The 14,686-nt window shown below is 36.7% G+C and overlaps 1 protein-coding gene across 3 annotated transcripts in view; it reads right to left on the bottom strand.

The window, feature by feature from the left end:
* The window catches only part of CUL3 (cullin 3), a 60,664-nt gene that overhangs the window by 4,748 nt on the left and 41,230 nt on the right, over positions 1–14,686 (bottom strand). For 2 of the 3 annotated variants that reach the window (XM_075158199.1, XM_075158200.1), the window contains exons 8-13: positions 12,458–12,634; positions 11,223–11,393; positions 9,641–9,748; positions 5,809–5,933; positions 5,382–5,478; positions 4,160–4,294 (exon numbers count right to left, since the gene is read on the bottom strand). In XM_075158199.1, coding sequence (XP_075014300.1) covers positions 4,160–4,294; positions 5,382–5,478; positions 5,809–5,933; positions 9,641–9,748; positions 11,223–11,393; positions 12,458–12,634 — 813 coding nt within the window. Of the gene's footprint in view, positions 1–4,159; positions 4,295–4,412; positions 4,662–5,381; positions 5,479–5,808; positions 5,934–9,640; positions 9,749–11,222; positions 11,394–12,457; positions 12,635–14,686 lie in introns of those variants that run through there. The other variant, XM_075158201.1, reaches the window with a different exon arrangement.

Below are 14,686 nucleotides of genomic sequence, written 5' to 3' on the forward strand. Positions count from 1 at the left end.
ACCTCTAGCAGCTAAAAATTAAACTACCAAGTAGAAGAAATAAACCTCACAGACATGTAACGGTCCACAAGAGCTGTCACTTTCCCAGCTTCCCCACCTTCGGTTCCACGAGCAGTATTGAGCTGTTCCACTGCCCCCATAAATTCCTAATGCTCATGGCACACAAGTCAAACTGATGACCTTCAGGCTAAAAGCAGTACTAACAACTCCCAGTGATCAAAATGCTAAGATCTGTAAAGAACTATGAAGAACTTGTTAAAAGTTCTTTAAACAGTGACCAGAAAAATCAAACTTCAGCGTACAATTAAGTTCTATTAAATAATGCTATTTCTTGAGTGTACTCAAGTTTTTTAAAATCAGTCCAGAAAAAGATGTGATCACCCACCACTGACAACATGCAATAAAAATAATTTGGATGTACTGGCCTCTATTCGGACTCTGTCATTAATTACAGTGCATCTCATACACATCTTGCTACCAGGTCTTTGTGATGCCAAGGCTCAGACATAATATGACTTACTTTTCAACTATAGACCCAACGTTACATGTACAACGTTGTCTTTATGTGAAATCATGTGAAATTGTGTTTTTGACACGAGTTCAAATTCCTTTGAATGATGTAAATTAAAAAAAAAAAATCAGTAAGTCTAAAATTAAAAAAAAATAGAATTTTTGATACCTACTGCTTATGGATGATTGGGAAATAATAAAGTGTTCTTAAACTTAAGAGTATTCTTAGCGTAATGCATTCAGAAATATGCATTCAGAAATACTCATAGTATTTGAAATAAGTGATATGTATCCACATATTTTAACTATTTGCTAATATCAAAATGCCTCTTCCCAAGCAGCTCACAGAAAGTTACTTCATTTGTTGCTTTATTTAAAACACAATTGTCACCTTCAGACATTTTTTTCCAGATCCAGCACAAAGTAGTATTAAAAAAACCCCCAAACCGCTATGTATTGAAAAAAACCCCAAAACGCTATAATCCTTTACATGGTCACAGACAAAAAGTCTTACTGAAATGGATTGATCAGCATAAATTTAACAAACCAAAAGAAGGTGACACTTAGATTTTCGGACTTAGGTAAACGTAAAGCCTCGATGCTACAAACCAAATCGAGCTTATTAATGATATAATGCCTGTGACATGCAGGCTCCCAAACTTTGATTTTTTTTATCAACACCTAAAATTAAGTCTTTCAAAACTAAATCACTTCTACAAGGAAATACATATACTCTGCTTTTGATGAAAGTGAAACAAAGAGCTAAAATGGAATTCGAATTTTTTTGATGCTAAACATCCTTATAATAACCACTACATATTTCTGTTGATTTTACTTCACTCTGTAGCATTTCAATTCAGCCACTAACATATGCAAACCACTTGGGTTTCAGAATTTATAAGCTAGCATTAAAATAAGAACCACAGAAAGAACTGCACTGCAATATGCTGCCTCAGAAGAAGGCAAAAACTGCAAGTTAGATTAAAAAGTGTAGCTATGAATGTAAATGGGGATAACAGATGTTCCCGTGCCCTCTTTTTCCTTCAGTCTGTAGAACGTATTTTTATATAGACATTTAATGTAATAGTGAAAAATGTATATGTTTTTTCCCCATCTCCAAAAATGCCTTATTTTAAAGGCCACACTAGAGTCGTGCACAAGAGCAGCACCAATTACACAATCTCAGTTCTAAAAATATTACCAGGTGAGCTCTGTCTGGAGGCTACAAAAGAGATCATTCTAGGCATGGAACTGCCTCTGTCCAGTTCTACACAAGAAAAAAGTTTATTAGAAGGAAAATGTGCAGAAGGAAATTAGAAGGAAAAACATTATGTCATTTTGTTGAAATGACAAAAAAAAGGGAGAGGAAGATTTTTATTTTTATTTACAGACTTCAACTTTTATATCTTCCAAAGCAGAGATGAGCAAAAGAGAAAACAGATAAGCCAGTTTTAAGTTCTAATATCTCATTTTTGTGGAATTATTCAACAACTTTACTTCTACTACAGTCGCATTTGTATTTCTTGTTTGTTACAGCCTAGAGAAAGAACCAAAAATTTTCCCCTTATTTTTGATGTCATCATTTAAAAATTGTGCATTTCACCTTTTAAAATACTGAGATGTACTGCAAGCTAACAGAAAAAAAACCTGTTGAGTATTAGATGACACTTGATTAAAAGAAATTGAATTCTTTGAAAAAATTAGCATTCTTGGAAGGCCTGCATGAAGATCCTTCCTCTTAGATTCAAGTAGCATTAACCTAGACCCTGATGGCCACCAGTTCTTTTGCATATATAAATAAAACGTTGCTGTATAGGAATACAATAAATTCATACATTTTTGTGAAGGAATTTGCTATACAATAATCCTTTAAGTTTCTGTAGCATCTTATGCATAATGTTTGCATCATCATTATCCCATTTTTCTCTCAATCCCATGGCTTAATGGCTATTAGGATTATTGTGAGGATCTTGCCAAGTTTGCAATTAATAATCACACTGAATGCAAAACAAAACAGCAAAGTCTGTTCAACTGTGAAGGCAACTTCAAATTAATTTGTTCAGCTGTGAATCTGCAGAAACACTTGTATATCAGACAGTTTTATGCTTACACAAGCACACACCACAAGTCATCTCTCATGCTATGTTGCAGTAAACACACTGATTTGATATGACAGAGAAATAACAGTTGCCCAGCACTCAGCAATTAATCATGGTATTCAATAATCAATGAACAGAGATAAAATTCATTCTGCTCTTAAGTTTTCATAAGCTTTCCTGGCTGGAGTTAAAGACAACTCCCACACACTTCACCAAAGAAACCAAACAAAACAAATATGCCTTCTTAATGTTTTAGTTACAGTGGGACACGAAGTAAGAGTTTAAGAACTCCCAAACCAGAAATAAACAAAACACACAACCTAAAAGCACATGGACATATTTCTCTATCATCTGGTCTTAGTAAAATAAACTGTAATTTAGAGCACGTATTAAGAATTGTATTTTTCACTGCTCTACCAAGTATTATTTATTCATATACGGGTGAGGCTCTAGTACTCATAAAGCCTACCACTTTGTGGAATAAGGTAACCACCAGCCCAATTTCAACACCAACTTCAAGACAAAAAAGAGCTGTTAAGTCCTCCTCTTTTCCTCACCCCCCCAAGTATTCTTCAGAGAAAGTACCAAAAGCTGTAAAGCTCCTGCAATAGATTTCAGAACACACAGGACTTTCTGTGCTCTAAAATAATATTTTTTTGAACTATGAGTAGTTTATTAAGAGCCTCTTATCAAACCCTGCATTCCTTAATCCCAACTGAGACCGTTTCAAAGAAATATTCTTTATTAACAGGCTAGGAGTATGCCAAATAAGCTTAAAACAAAATCCAAATAAAAAGGCAAATTATTACTATGCATAGCACAGTCAAAAGTAGATGAGAAAACCTGGAAATCCACGCCATTTCAAACTGTACCCATACTGCTTTTCAAGGCTGCCAAGGCTCTCTCAAACAGAAGATAATGTCTAAACCGAAACTATTAATTGACAGTAACAACACAATGCTCAAATCTCATAGCACAGGATCCTCCTCCACTCCCAAAGGCTTCCTCATCATTGTCTATCAGCTGATCACTTCAACCTTTCCCAGCAATGCCCCTCTAGTCTCCTTGTTAAGAATCTATCTGAACCTTCTTCATTGTCCTTTCTGGCTCACCAGCTCAGAGAAGGAATGAAAGTTTTGATTCGTCCTACAGCTCAGTCCAGCCTGCCAATTTAAGCACTTCAGTGTTTAAGAAGCCAGGATACAAACCCTTCTCCACCCTTTGGCCTCTAAATCCAGTTTCTCAAAGATAAAATGAGCAAATGGAGCCACCTGCTGCATTCCAACTTCAGATTTTCTATAGCTCTCTGGCCTAGGAATAACTACACTCACAACTCCCTTCAACATGTGTGAAAATGTCTGTTCCCAAATTATTTCCTCCCCTAGGATTGCTTCCCAAGTGCATTGCTAATGATCTGCTTCCTGTATTTATTGGCCTGATCCACACTCAAATAGAATAAGAGGCACCTGATCTTCAAAGGTCTATTCAAGAGGTCAAGAAAGTGCCTAAAACAATTATTTAAAATCAGGTGAGAAAACCACAACACTTACCTCAAATGTGTATTTTTCTCTGTTGTTAAAGAGCATTAATATCGTCATCTGGAAAGTAGAGACTTGCAATATGTGCTTCCGAGTATTTGAGCCAGTTACTTGGGCACCTCCTACGCCAACCTCTGAGCCATCTTCCTGTTTTAAAATTACAAAACTACTATTAGATTATTCTCCACTGCAAAATATTTTACCTTGATAAAATGAAAGTTATATGATGAAATAATTATCTAGGAGATCATCTATGCAAGTGATAGAATAGCATACACCTGGTGGCATAAGCAGAAAGTCTCTCCAGTAGCTGTCTTAGAATCACAAGGTGATTGAGGTTGGAAGCACCTCTGTAGGTCCCACAGTCCGGCCACCACTCAAAGCCAGGCCATCTAGAGCAGGATGCTCAGGGCTGTGTCCAGTCAAATACCGAGCATCTCCAAGGACGAAGACTCCACCAGCTCTCTGGCCCCTGTTCCACTACTTGCCCATCCTCCAGTTTTCTTACTCTTATCTTTAAAATTATCAAAATATTTATTCTACAGTAACACAATTTTAACATCCTCACAAATGCACATTATTAATACTTTGTGTTATAAAAATTTTGTTTTCATTTTGCATTGCCTTCTATGATCCCAAGCATCGTGCCATTATTATCTCCAGCTTAGCATTTTAGAACTCGTCCAAATCACTAGCAAATTATCTTCTTGTATACATAAACATTAAGCACTGTACTTCTATAAACTCTACTAAGATTCTCAAGTCTGAAAAAAAATAGTCTACATTGCTAGCACTCTGCATATGAAAAGCAGGCTAAACTTGGCTTAACAACACCTTTTCACATTAACAAGAATTACTCTAAAGAGAAACAGGTTTCATTTCACTTTTGACTGATTCACAGTCAAAAAAACCCAAAACACTCAAAACATTGAGATCCCTTCAAGATCAAAATTATTACTTTTCTATGAGGTAACAAAGAGATGATGCTGAGTGATGCATTCAGATTGGATTTAGAGGGGGAAAAAAGTCAAAACAAAACTGCTACAAAGGAAGAATCAGACCGATTCTTAATCTTACTTAATAAAGCTTAATAAAGCTGATGAAGGCATCTTTTTCTTACTCTTCTATTATCAATGGGTAAGCTTTTATTTTACAAAATTCTGAAGTTATTACAAACGTGCATTTGCTTGCTTTTAAAAAAAGATACAATATTTTCATAATCTTGATACTTTACCTTTTTAACAGGCCCGTAGAAAGTGGCATTGAGATCTGCAGAACCCATATGATGCTGGAGTGTCAGCTGTCGCCCACTATGTTTGGCTAAATAAAATCTGTAATATAATTGAATCGAAAACTTAATACATAGTTCACATTTTATACCTAAGAGGAAATTGCTTTAAACAGTTACATAGACTTTTCACAGCCGTTAAGGACACTAAGAAATTTCTAACTTTTGCTTTTCCAAAACATTAACTCTCGTTAGAATTCTAAGCAAAAGCTTCCAAAAACTCAAGCCTCATAACGTGACCTAATTTTCGCATGAACTGAAGAAGAGCAGTATGCTAGCATGTATTTAACTCTAATGTTAAAACATATCTGTACGTTAAGTTTAGAAAGTTTCTTCTTAAAACCTCTACCTAAAAATCTGTTTTCATACATACCTTCTAAATATTTCAAAAGCATGTCTGGGAGCTGGAGGGATGTTGCACTTTGGTGTGGCTGACTGAGTAGGCCAGTAACCTGTTGTGAGGACCCGCACTGTAAGATCAACACCACCTAATGAGACCTAAGGACAATTGGAAGAAAACATCCACTATTTTAAAACGGGATCACGTTTCACCATTTTTCTGTATCAGTGTAGAATGTATAGAATTTTCACATTATTTTTACAAAGGCAAATTAATTCATCACTATCAGAGTTGATGGTTACCGCAAAAATCCTCCACATTATTCCCCTCTAGCATTTAAGAGTGTACAGAATTTAACAAAATAAATTCTTAACCAAAAATGAAATGTCTGTGATCATAAACAGAACTTACAATACATGTAACAATTCTTTCTAAACAGGTTTTTGACAACATGCAGTAAAGCCAGGTTGCTAAACATATCCGTTTCAAAATAACTGTTTATAGATTTACTCTCTGGAAGCAGAAAGTAAATACTGAATATCTAATTTTACACCATAGGGAGCTTTTCCTGCAATTTACCTCTGGACTGCAATGTAAACAGTTACTCACTTTTACACACACAACCTAGCCACTTTCCCTAAAGACAGCCATTACCATAAATATTCAGCTCTGGTTAGGAAACATTCTACAACTGAAGCACTGATGTATAACATAGCTGTTAGTAGGTGATAAACATCTGGCTACCAGTGAGGCATAATCCTCACTAGGTATCTCAACTAAGCTGAACATTATTAAACTTAAAACTGACTACTTTCAGCTCTAGGAGTAGAACTAATAACTAATACCTTCAAAGAACTCACATTATGGACAAAAAAACCAAAAGCATATTTTATTCAACTTGTTATAAACCTCCTGCACAGAAATAGAGCACGTTATATTTTAGAAGGTCAAAAACTGTCATATAAACTCAGAAACTTCCGCTACTAAATAGCAGAGTAGCATTTCCTTGCACTACAGAAGGGTTTTTGTATTGTGCATGTTGAATGCCTGTGTGCATCAACAAACATGCGCCTAGGAAACGTCTGAAAAATCTAGACAGACCGGTGACAGGCTACAGAAATCCCTTTGACTGAATTTCATTAAGGTTTAAGAGGAACAATTTGCTAAAGTATGTAAAGACCCATATAAAGGTTGTTCTGTAGGCAACATTACTGCCATGCTGCTAATTTCATATCATCAATGTCAGGAGGCTCACAAGAGAAATTCAAATAGCCATGTGGGCACAGAAAACTAGGTAAATCTGTGAATAACCATAAAAAAACCAAAGCTTCAACAGCTTTCTCCCTCCAGCCAAAACGTAGGGAAAGGACATCAATGCAAACAGAAGGATACAGAAAATATCTTTATTTGGAACTGAAACATCTTAGTTGAGATGCCAACAGTTTCCCCATTTTTTTTGGTCTTAGCCAGACCAGAACACAGCATTAATTTAGAATGCCTCACATCATACATTATACAGAGCACTGAGCAGTTTGTGACTTAAAAAAGTTTTGGAAGCACTTTATTGTACAAGATGTCTTTTCAGCATAAAAATGGTATGAACTAATGGAAAGTGCCTTGAAGTGATCTAATCTTTAAAAAACTCTAACAAACTGAAGTTTCAGGATCGCAGTTGTAGAAATTACTCATGATCTATTAGCTTGGACTTATTAGCTTGGACTTTCCCTAGTGCTGAGCTTTCCACTTACTGATAGCAAACCAATCATCATCGACGCAGTCCTTGGCACTACCTGTATCTCAGGATATAGGATTCAGCATGAGACTTTGCAAGCAGGATTATTTAGAGAAGAGCAGACGCCTGCCTCCTCTAGGAGGCACTATATATATTCAAGGTACACAAATTGTTTAAAAAGGAGTAGAATGGACGATTTCATATAAAACACAGTATCTTGGACTTATTAGCTTGGACTTTCCCTAGTGCTGAGCTTTCCACTTACTGATAGCAAACCAATCATCATCGACGCAGTCCTTGGCACTACCTGTATCTCAGGATATAGGATTCAGCATGAGACTTTGCAAGCAGGATTATTTAGAGAAGAGCAGACGCCTGCCTCCTCTAGGAGGCACTATATATATTCAAGGTACACAAATTGTTTAAAAAGGAGTAGAATGGACGATTTCATATAAAACACAGTATCATCAGCAAGTTAACAGTAACACAAAAAACCAAAAAGCTTCCTGTTTGTATTTCTTCTCAAATATTATTGACACTAATAGAAATATATACACTTCCATCATAAATAAGTACTCCAGAAATTTCATTAAAAGGCCATGATTAGGCTGACCAAAAGGCAACCATCAGGGAAACTGCTGGTCCCTTGCCAAGAAAAAGATCACGTTTCAAATAAGGCCTAGCAGAATATCTGTTAACATTTTAAATTCATCTTATTAGCTGTACGTAGCTAAAAAAAAGATAGAGACATCATTTATTAACTCACTTAGTGTAAAACTCTCATGAAAAGTATAGGAATCTTTAACAAAAAAAACCCCACGTACAAGTCCCGCATGCTACCTAAAAAATGGGAATGGTCTAACAAATAGTGCTTGAAATTAGTATTTCAAGCACTCTAAAAAGAAAACATGATTAGCCTCTAAAGAAAAAAAGCAGTAGTAAAGCTGCCTGTCCACAAACACCTTTATATTTATCCAGATGTGTCTCTACAACCTTTTCTGAAACCACTTTGAGAATATCCTGTTCTTTCACTCATGGTGATTCACAGTATGCTGATGAGGAAGATTTCAGCCGACTTCCTTCAAGACAGCAAAGATTTCAGATCACCTTGCACAACCAGGGACATCGGTCAGAGTACATCCACGAACATATTCCTGGTATTCAGATTTCTGAAACTGATTCAAACATGCTTGATATACAGACTTACTTACCTGCACACAGGGAACTACTTCGCTGTTTATGATATATTATTAAGCGCTACTGAGTATCAGTATAGAAAAAAAGTGTTTAGAGCAAGTAAACAGCTATCTCAAAATAGAAGGGATCTCTCCATTATGCAATATTCCAGAGTTTCCCTTTTACAATAAGGTGTAACACTTCTTGATTGAACAATTAAGTCCATATTTGGCAATTTGAATAAAATTGTACTTCTGTTTGTAATAAAGGCATTAACTGTGTCAGGAAGGTTAAATATGAGACGGTATGTTGGTCAAATACCTGCAGCATGGAATATTTTTCTTGCTGTTAGCATAAAATACGGGTCGCAACAAAGATTACCTTTACAGAATGAGAAAGGGAAGACTGCGCTGGTGACACGGCATTTCTGAAACACACATGAGAACAGGCAGATGGCCCCAGGAGTGCAGGCTCAGGTGGGCAGGGGCGGGCGGCACAGCCGCACAGGCAGGGCAGGCCAGGCACAGCCGGGCAGGGGCGGCCGGAAGAGCCGGGCAGGCAGCACGGCCGGGCAGGGGCGGGCGGGCCGGGCACAGCGCGGCAGGGGCGGGCGCCAGAGCCGGCGGAGCCGGGAGGGAAGGCGGCCGCCGCCCGCCCCCTGGCGGCCGCGAGCGGGAAGAGCCGCTGAGCTGCGCGCCGCTCCGCAGCGGGTCTGCACTCGGGCGCTTGCGGCAGAGCTCTTTCAGACGAACGCGGATACAATGGAAGTTGAAACACGATTTTATGGAATGAAATTGGCACTACCCAAGCTGCGGACCAGGCTTCGAACTGACTTTTGTATTTCGGGAAATACTAACGAAGTTTGTAAGATGAAAAACATGGTAAAGAGAAATATAATTTGAGGATGCTAACAACATCCTGGTAAAAGTACAAGCACGCAGACCGCCACGCTCTTACCCCGGTTGCCTGAAGATGTTGCCTGAACTCATCCATCGTCGTGTTTGAGATGCTCATGTCCCTGAACATTCCTTCCAGTTTAGACGTGAACTGACATCCACATTCAGTCTAAAATACACAAAATAACTTCTTGTGCCAGCACTATGAAAACAGAGCTTCTGATATGTGAACTGCAAGACTAAGAGTTAGCTTATAAATCTCATTAAAATGATATTTCCGTACATTTGGTTACTGAGATTTCCATTTGCATTACTTTCAGAACTTAAAAATTTTCATAACCCTATACATATCTAAACTTGCTTTTCTTCTCTTTTCTCCATTACTGTATTTTCGGTTTCTTTTTAGCTTCTTATCTCATCTCAAATTAAAAAAAAAAAAAAAAAAATCTGTGAAAGCTTATGAGACCAAGGCATACACTTTCACCTGCTTTTTAGCATGATACTGTAAAGGGAGATAAAAATCTTAATTTTTATCAGAAAAAAACCCCTGTTGTCCTAAGAGTGTCTAATTTTAAAGGCTTACTGCAGATTACCAAGTGAGATTACTAGACCTTTTGAGAATCAGGGACACATGCATATATAGATACATATGAACAAATACATGCATTTCAGTTGCACATACAGAACTTGGTGCCTATTTCTAACACATACTTTGACATATATGGTAAAGGCAAGCATTTTGTTTAGTTTCAGCATCCTAATCACTGTGCAAAGACATGAGAAAAGAGGGCAGTTCAAGCCCACTGATTCATCTTGCAAATGTATGCCCTGTGCCTTCTAAATCACCAGGCTAGAAGACGTGGAGAGGTAATTGGGAAGAAATTAATACAGATAATTTGGAATTAATACTGGTAATTTGGAGAAATTTGATGCAAACAGGCTTCACTCACTGATAGAATATGAAGGTCAAAAATGAGGATCAGTAAAGTTTGATTTTAGGATCAAATCACTCTGGTTCGGAAGTTCCCTAGCCATTTATCATGCCACTTAGGAACAAGCTGCATTAGAACTTGCTTCAAGGACTGTTCACCTTTAGGCTTTATTTTCTTCTTCATCTCTTGGCCTATTTAATCAGTAAATTGAACCAACTACGGAAAATGTGTTTCCAGACACTGATATGAAGATCTTTTTTTTCAATCTATCTCAAACTACTTAATCAAAAAGGAATTCCGCATTTTCACCAGTCTACAGATGGAGGCAACTAAAAAACAACAATGCATGCAAGAAAAAATTCTACTGTGAGTAACAGAAAATCTAGGATAAAACACAGTCTTGTCTTCAAATCCAGTCACTAGATAACAGGAGTTGTCCTCTTATTTGGAAAGTCTTAACAAATTTTGGAGGGGAAAAAAAAAAGTTTTGTTTTCTAGATTGCTCTCTCATCACAGGTACTTTCCAGAATTTCCTTCCTTTTATTTCCACAAAATTATTCAGAAAAGCCTTTCATGTTTTCTGTTGGGGCTTTCAAATCAAATCTGTATTTAACAGCAATCAAGATGTATGTTATCTATACATCCCTTATGTAAAAACAGAAGAAACCATATTTATTAAAAAAAAAAGTAAAAATGTAGATACTGTCTTACCTTTAATTTAGATATCATATTTTTCTCAGAATCGTCTGAAACACTCTTGTTTGTGAGAAGTCTTCGTGCCAAGTGCTGCTTGTAATAGCGTTCAAAAACATCTTTCTCTTGCATAAACCTAAATAAAACCATTGCCTTATCCAATATAGTTTCTACTTCTTGCTCTGTTAGCTGTAAAAGAAATAATTTGCCAGTTTTAACCTTCCAGCACAAGTGTCTTATACAACCTAAATACTTAAAGTAATTCACAGCAAGCATATGGTCTAACAGTAGCCTATAAAGAAGCCAACAAAACTGTTCCAACATGTGAACGATAGAGCCAAAAGAACAGTGCACAAACTCAATAGAGCAGAGAAAGAAATAGATCTAAAATGGAGGGAAAAGCAATTGTGAGGGAGAAGGGAGATGATGGATAGGTAGAATGCCTGGTAAATATAGTAAAAGTTCCTGGATAAGTTTTTAAGTATTTTATAAAAAGGACAGATGGAAACCAATATTAGGAATATGAAAAGTTAGCTTGGAATGAAAGCTTTTAAATGTTAAGACTTCTTTTGCAAAGCCCATCCAGTGCCACAACAAATGATTACTTAATTTATAAATAAATAGAATTTACTATTTGATTCCCAAAGCATAAGATGCATGCAATAATATTCAGCTTTATTCAGAGCCACTGAAGCCTCAGCTGAACCATCCTGTCCAGTTCCAGGTGCTGTACCTCAAAAAATTTCATGAAAGGAACTATAAGGTAAGACTGAAGGAAACAGTTGTACTTAAGCTAGAAGAGACAGCTGTGGTAATAGTCCTCTGTTACGTAAAAGCAGTAAAAAGCAGCAAACTGTTTCCCCTACCCAAGTGACCTAATATTCAAAAGAAATTATTAGATATTGAGAATAACTGCCAAACTATAAAGACATTTAAGGAACTGATATTTAAGGTTTCAAAGGAAGGGAGCTGCAGAATCTACTACAATCTTTTTTTTTTTTTGCAGGGGTATCTGCCAGAAGTAATCCAGGTATACTGCTTCAGAGATGGGGGACAAGCCACACAAGATCTTGAGATCTCCTTGTGCCTTATATTTCTATAAGTTTAGATCTAAAGATGTATTACATACTTTTTTTTTTTAAGGCAGTATTGCCATTTACCTTAACATGAAAATCATTCTTGGAAAAGTAGCTTAGTTTAATCTGATCCAAGTTAACAAAAGAGAATGATCTTTCAATTTAATTTATACTTACTCCCTTGACTCCTTTTTTCAGCTTATCATCAATAAATAATGAGAGGTACTCTGGAGACCTAGAGTTGAGGTTGAGGAAGTACTCAAAGTCACCCGCAATAGTCTGTTTGAAGAGTCGATCATTATTGAAAGATTCTTGAAGAAAGCGGTCAAACCTACTCTTCAAATCCAGTAAACCCTTTAAAAAAAAAAAGTATAAACATTTTCATTGATTTGAAGTTGCAAGCTGTAAAACAGTAATAACAGATGAAGTTGTAGAGAAGACCACGTCTACAGTCAGAGATTCTGCAAAGCTCTCTGTGTTAGAAAGTATCTGAAATTTCATTTCCATTTTTAAATACCTATAGCTGCCATAAATCTCTTATGGAAGCAATTTTCAGATAAACTGGCTAAAATATTGGTGTCAAACACTGGTGCAGTTTGCTGTAATAGGCTACTCAAAGATTAAGAAAGTTTTTTAATCACCCTTGTTAAACAGGCTGATTTACCGTATTTTTAAATCCACAACTTAAAGTAAGTATTTGTTGTACTTGTTAAGCCTTTTCTATTTCAAATAGCGTTGACAAAGTCACTATCATAAATACGGGAAGATACAGGAAGATTAAGCACCCATTAACTGCATCCCTAGAGCTGCTAAGCAAGTTTGAGGACAAAGCACACTGCAACAACAGGCCTAATCTTGTTAGGTCCCCCCTCCTCTAATTTCAATCCAGGGACATGTTCTGCATTATTTAGTCACACGTTTCTTAGTGATCTTTAAGAGTCACTGTGAACATATGAAAGTTAGAAACAAGAAACAGCTCTCCTGTTATCACAGTGTGAAGTTCACAGACCTGAACTGAACCACTTCTTCTGAGCTAAACCATTAGATTCTTGACATCATTTTTAGGGTTTGCACCATCTTCACCCAGAGTTAAAACAACTGGGTGCAGAGGAGGAAGCATCTTATGATCACCTGGGCACCTTGCTAAGTATATATGATACACACAGGGTTTAGACATAACTAACACAGCATTCGGGGGGGAGGGGGGAGGGCGGGAGAAAATGTCACTCGAGAATTAAATTTATCACGGATAACTACTGCCCACAAACTGTTCAAGTTAAATGATCTTAAAGTCCTCGGTTTCTTAAGAAATTATTTATATGTGGTTACTTAAAGAAGCCATTCAAGAATTACTCAAGGAAGTAGTAATGTTTCTTAGGAACTCACCATCTCACTTAAAGGAATGGTCTTTAGACAGGCTAATTAATGCGTATTAGAAATTTTAAATTCAAAGTAAATCCCACTATCTCTCTTTTTACCAAGGTTAGCTTATGCCTCCTCTCCAGGAGTACACCATCTGAACAACCTGGTGTTAAACAGGAGAAACTGTTAGTACCTTAAATTACAACAGCATTTCAACATCCCTTCAAATTATTACAAGAAGTTTTAAATCTAATCCCCTGGCAATGCTTTTGCAATCATCTCACCACTTATGCTCAGAGTTTGGTGATGTCATATTGCAGAAGCAGTGCTGGACTATGATGAAGTTTTTTTCTTGATGATATAATGTAGCTTCCTTGTCTGTCTTCTTACTGCTATTTAAGTCCTTGAAAGATTCAGATGAACATGGCTGAGATGAGAAGAGTGAGGTGGTTTCTCAATTCATAGGCATTTTTTCTCTTCTTCCATCATGTCAATGGAAGTGGAGGATAAACCTGTTCATGAGTTTAGCAGTAATCAAATACCAATCCCTTGCCTAGGACATCTTCATGAGATGATTGGGGTACACAGTAATGGGCTGAGGATGAGCTCTGCCAAAGCACATGCAGTATGGCTGTAAGTCTTCTTCAGCTTCATTATGCTATTTGCCTTTGTAGCAGGAAACATCGATAGTAACTTTATAATTAAGTTTTTAACTGCTTCTCAGTTAATTGTTTTATGATACCGCTTTAGGTCCATCAAGATGAATGAAAATTACTTCAAAGTAATCCAGAGACTTATTTTCCACATGACTTACCCCTCCCCCCCTTTTTTTTGTTTTAAAATCATACCACCACAAAACCCACAAAAACCCTTAATCATTAAACCTAATAAATTTCAAAGGGCTCTTCTTTTTAACAACCCTTGGAAAGGTGATTCTTGTCCAAGCTTGGTAAGAAGTTTGCTTCGGCATTGCCAGAAAAATCAATAATCCAATCAAAAATGTGTTTATACTCAAATGGCTTCTTATAATAGTAACCAGTTCTA

This window comes from Calonectris borealis, chromosome 9, assembly GCF_964195595.1.
Source record: "Calonectris borealis chromosome 9, bCalBor7.hap1.2, whole genome shotgun sequence".
NCBI classification, from domain to species: Eukaryota; Metazoa; Chordata; class Aves; order Procellariiformes; family Procellariidae; genus Calonectris; species Calonectris borealis.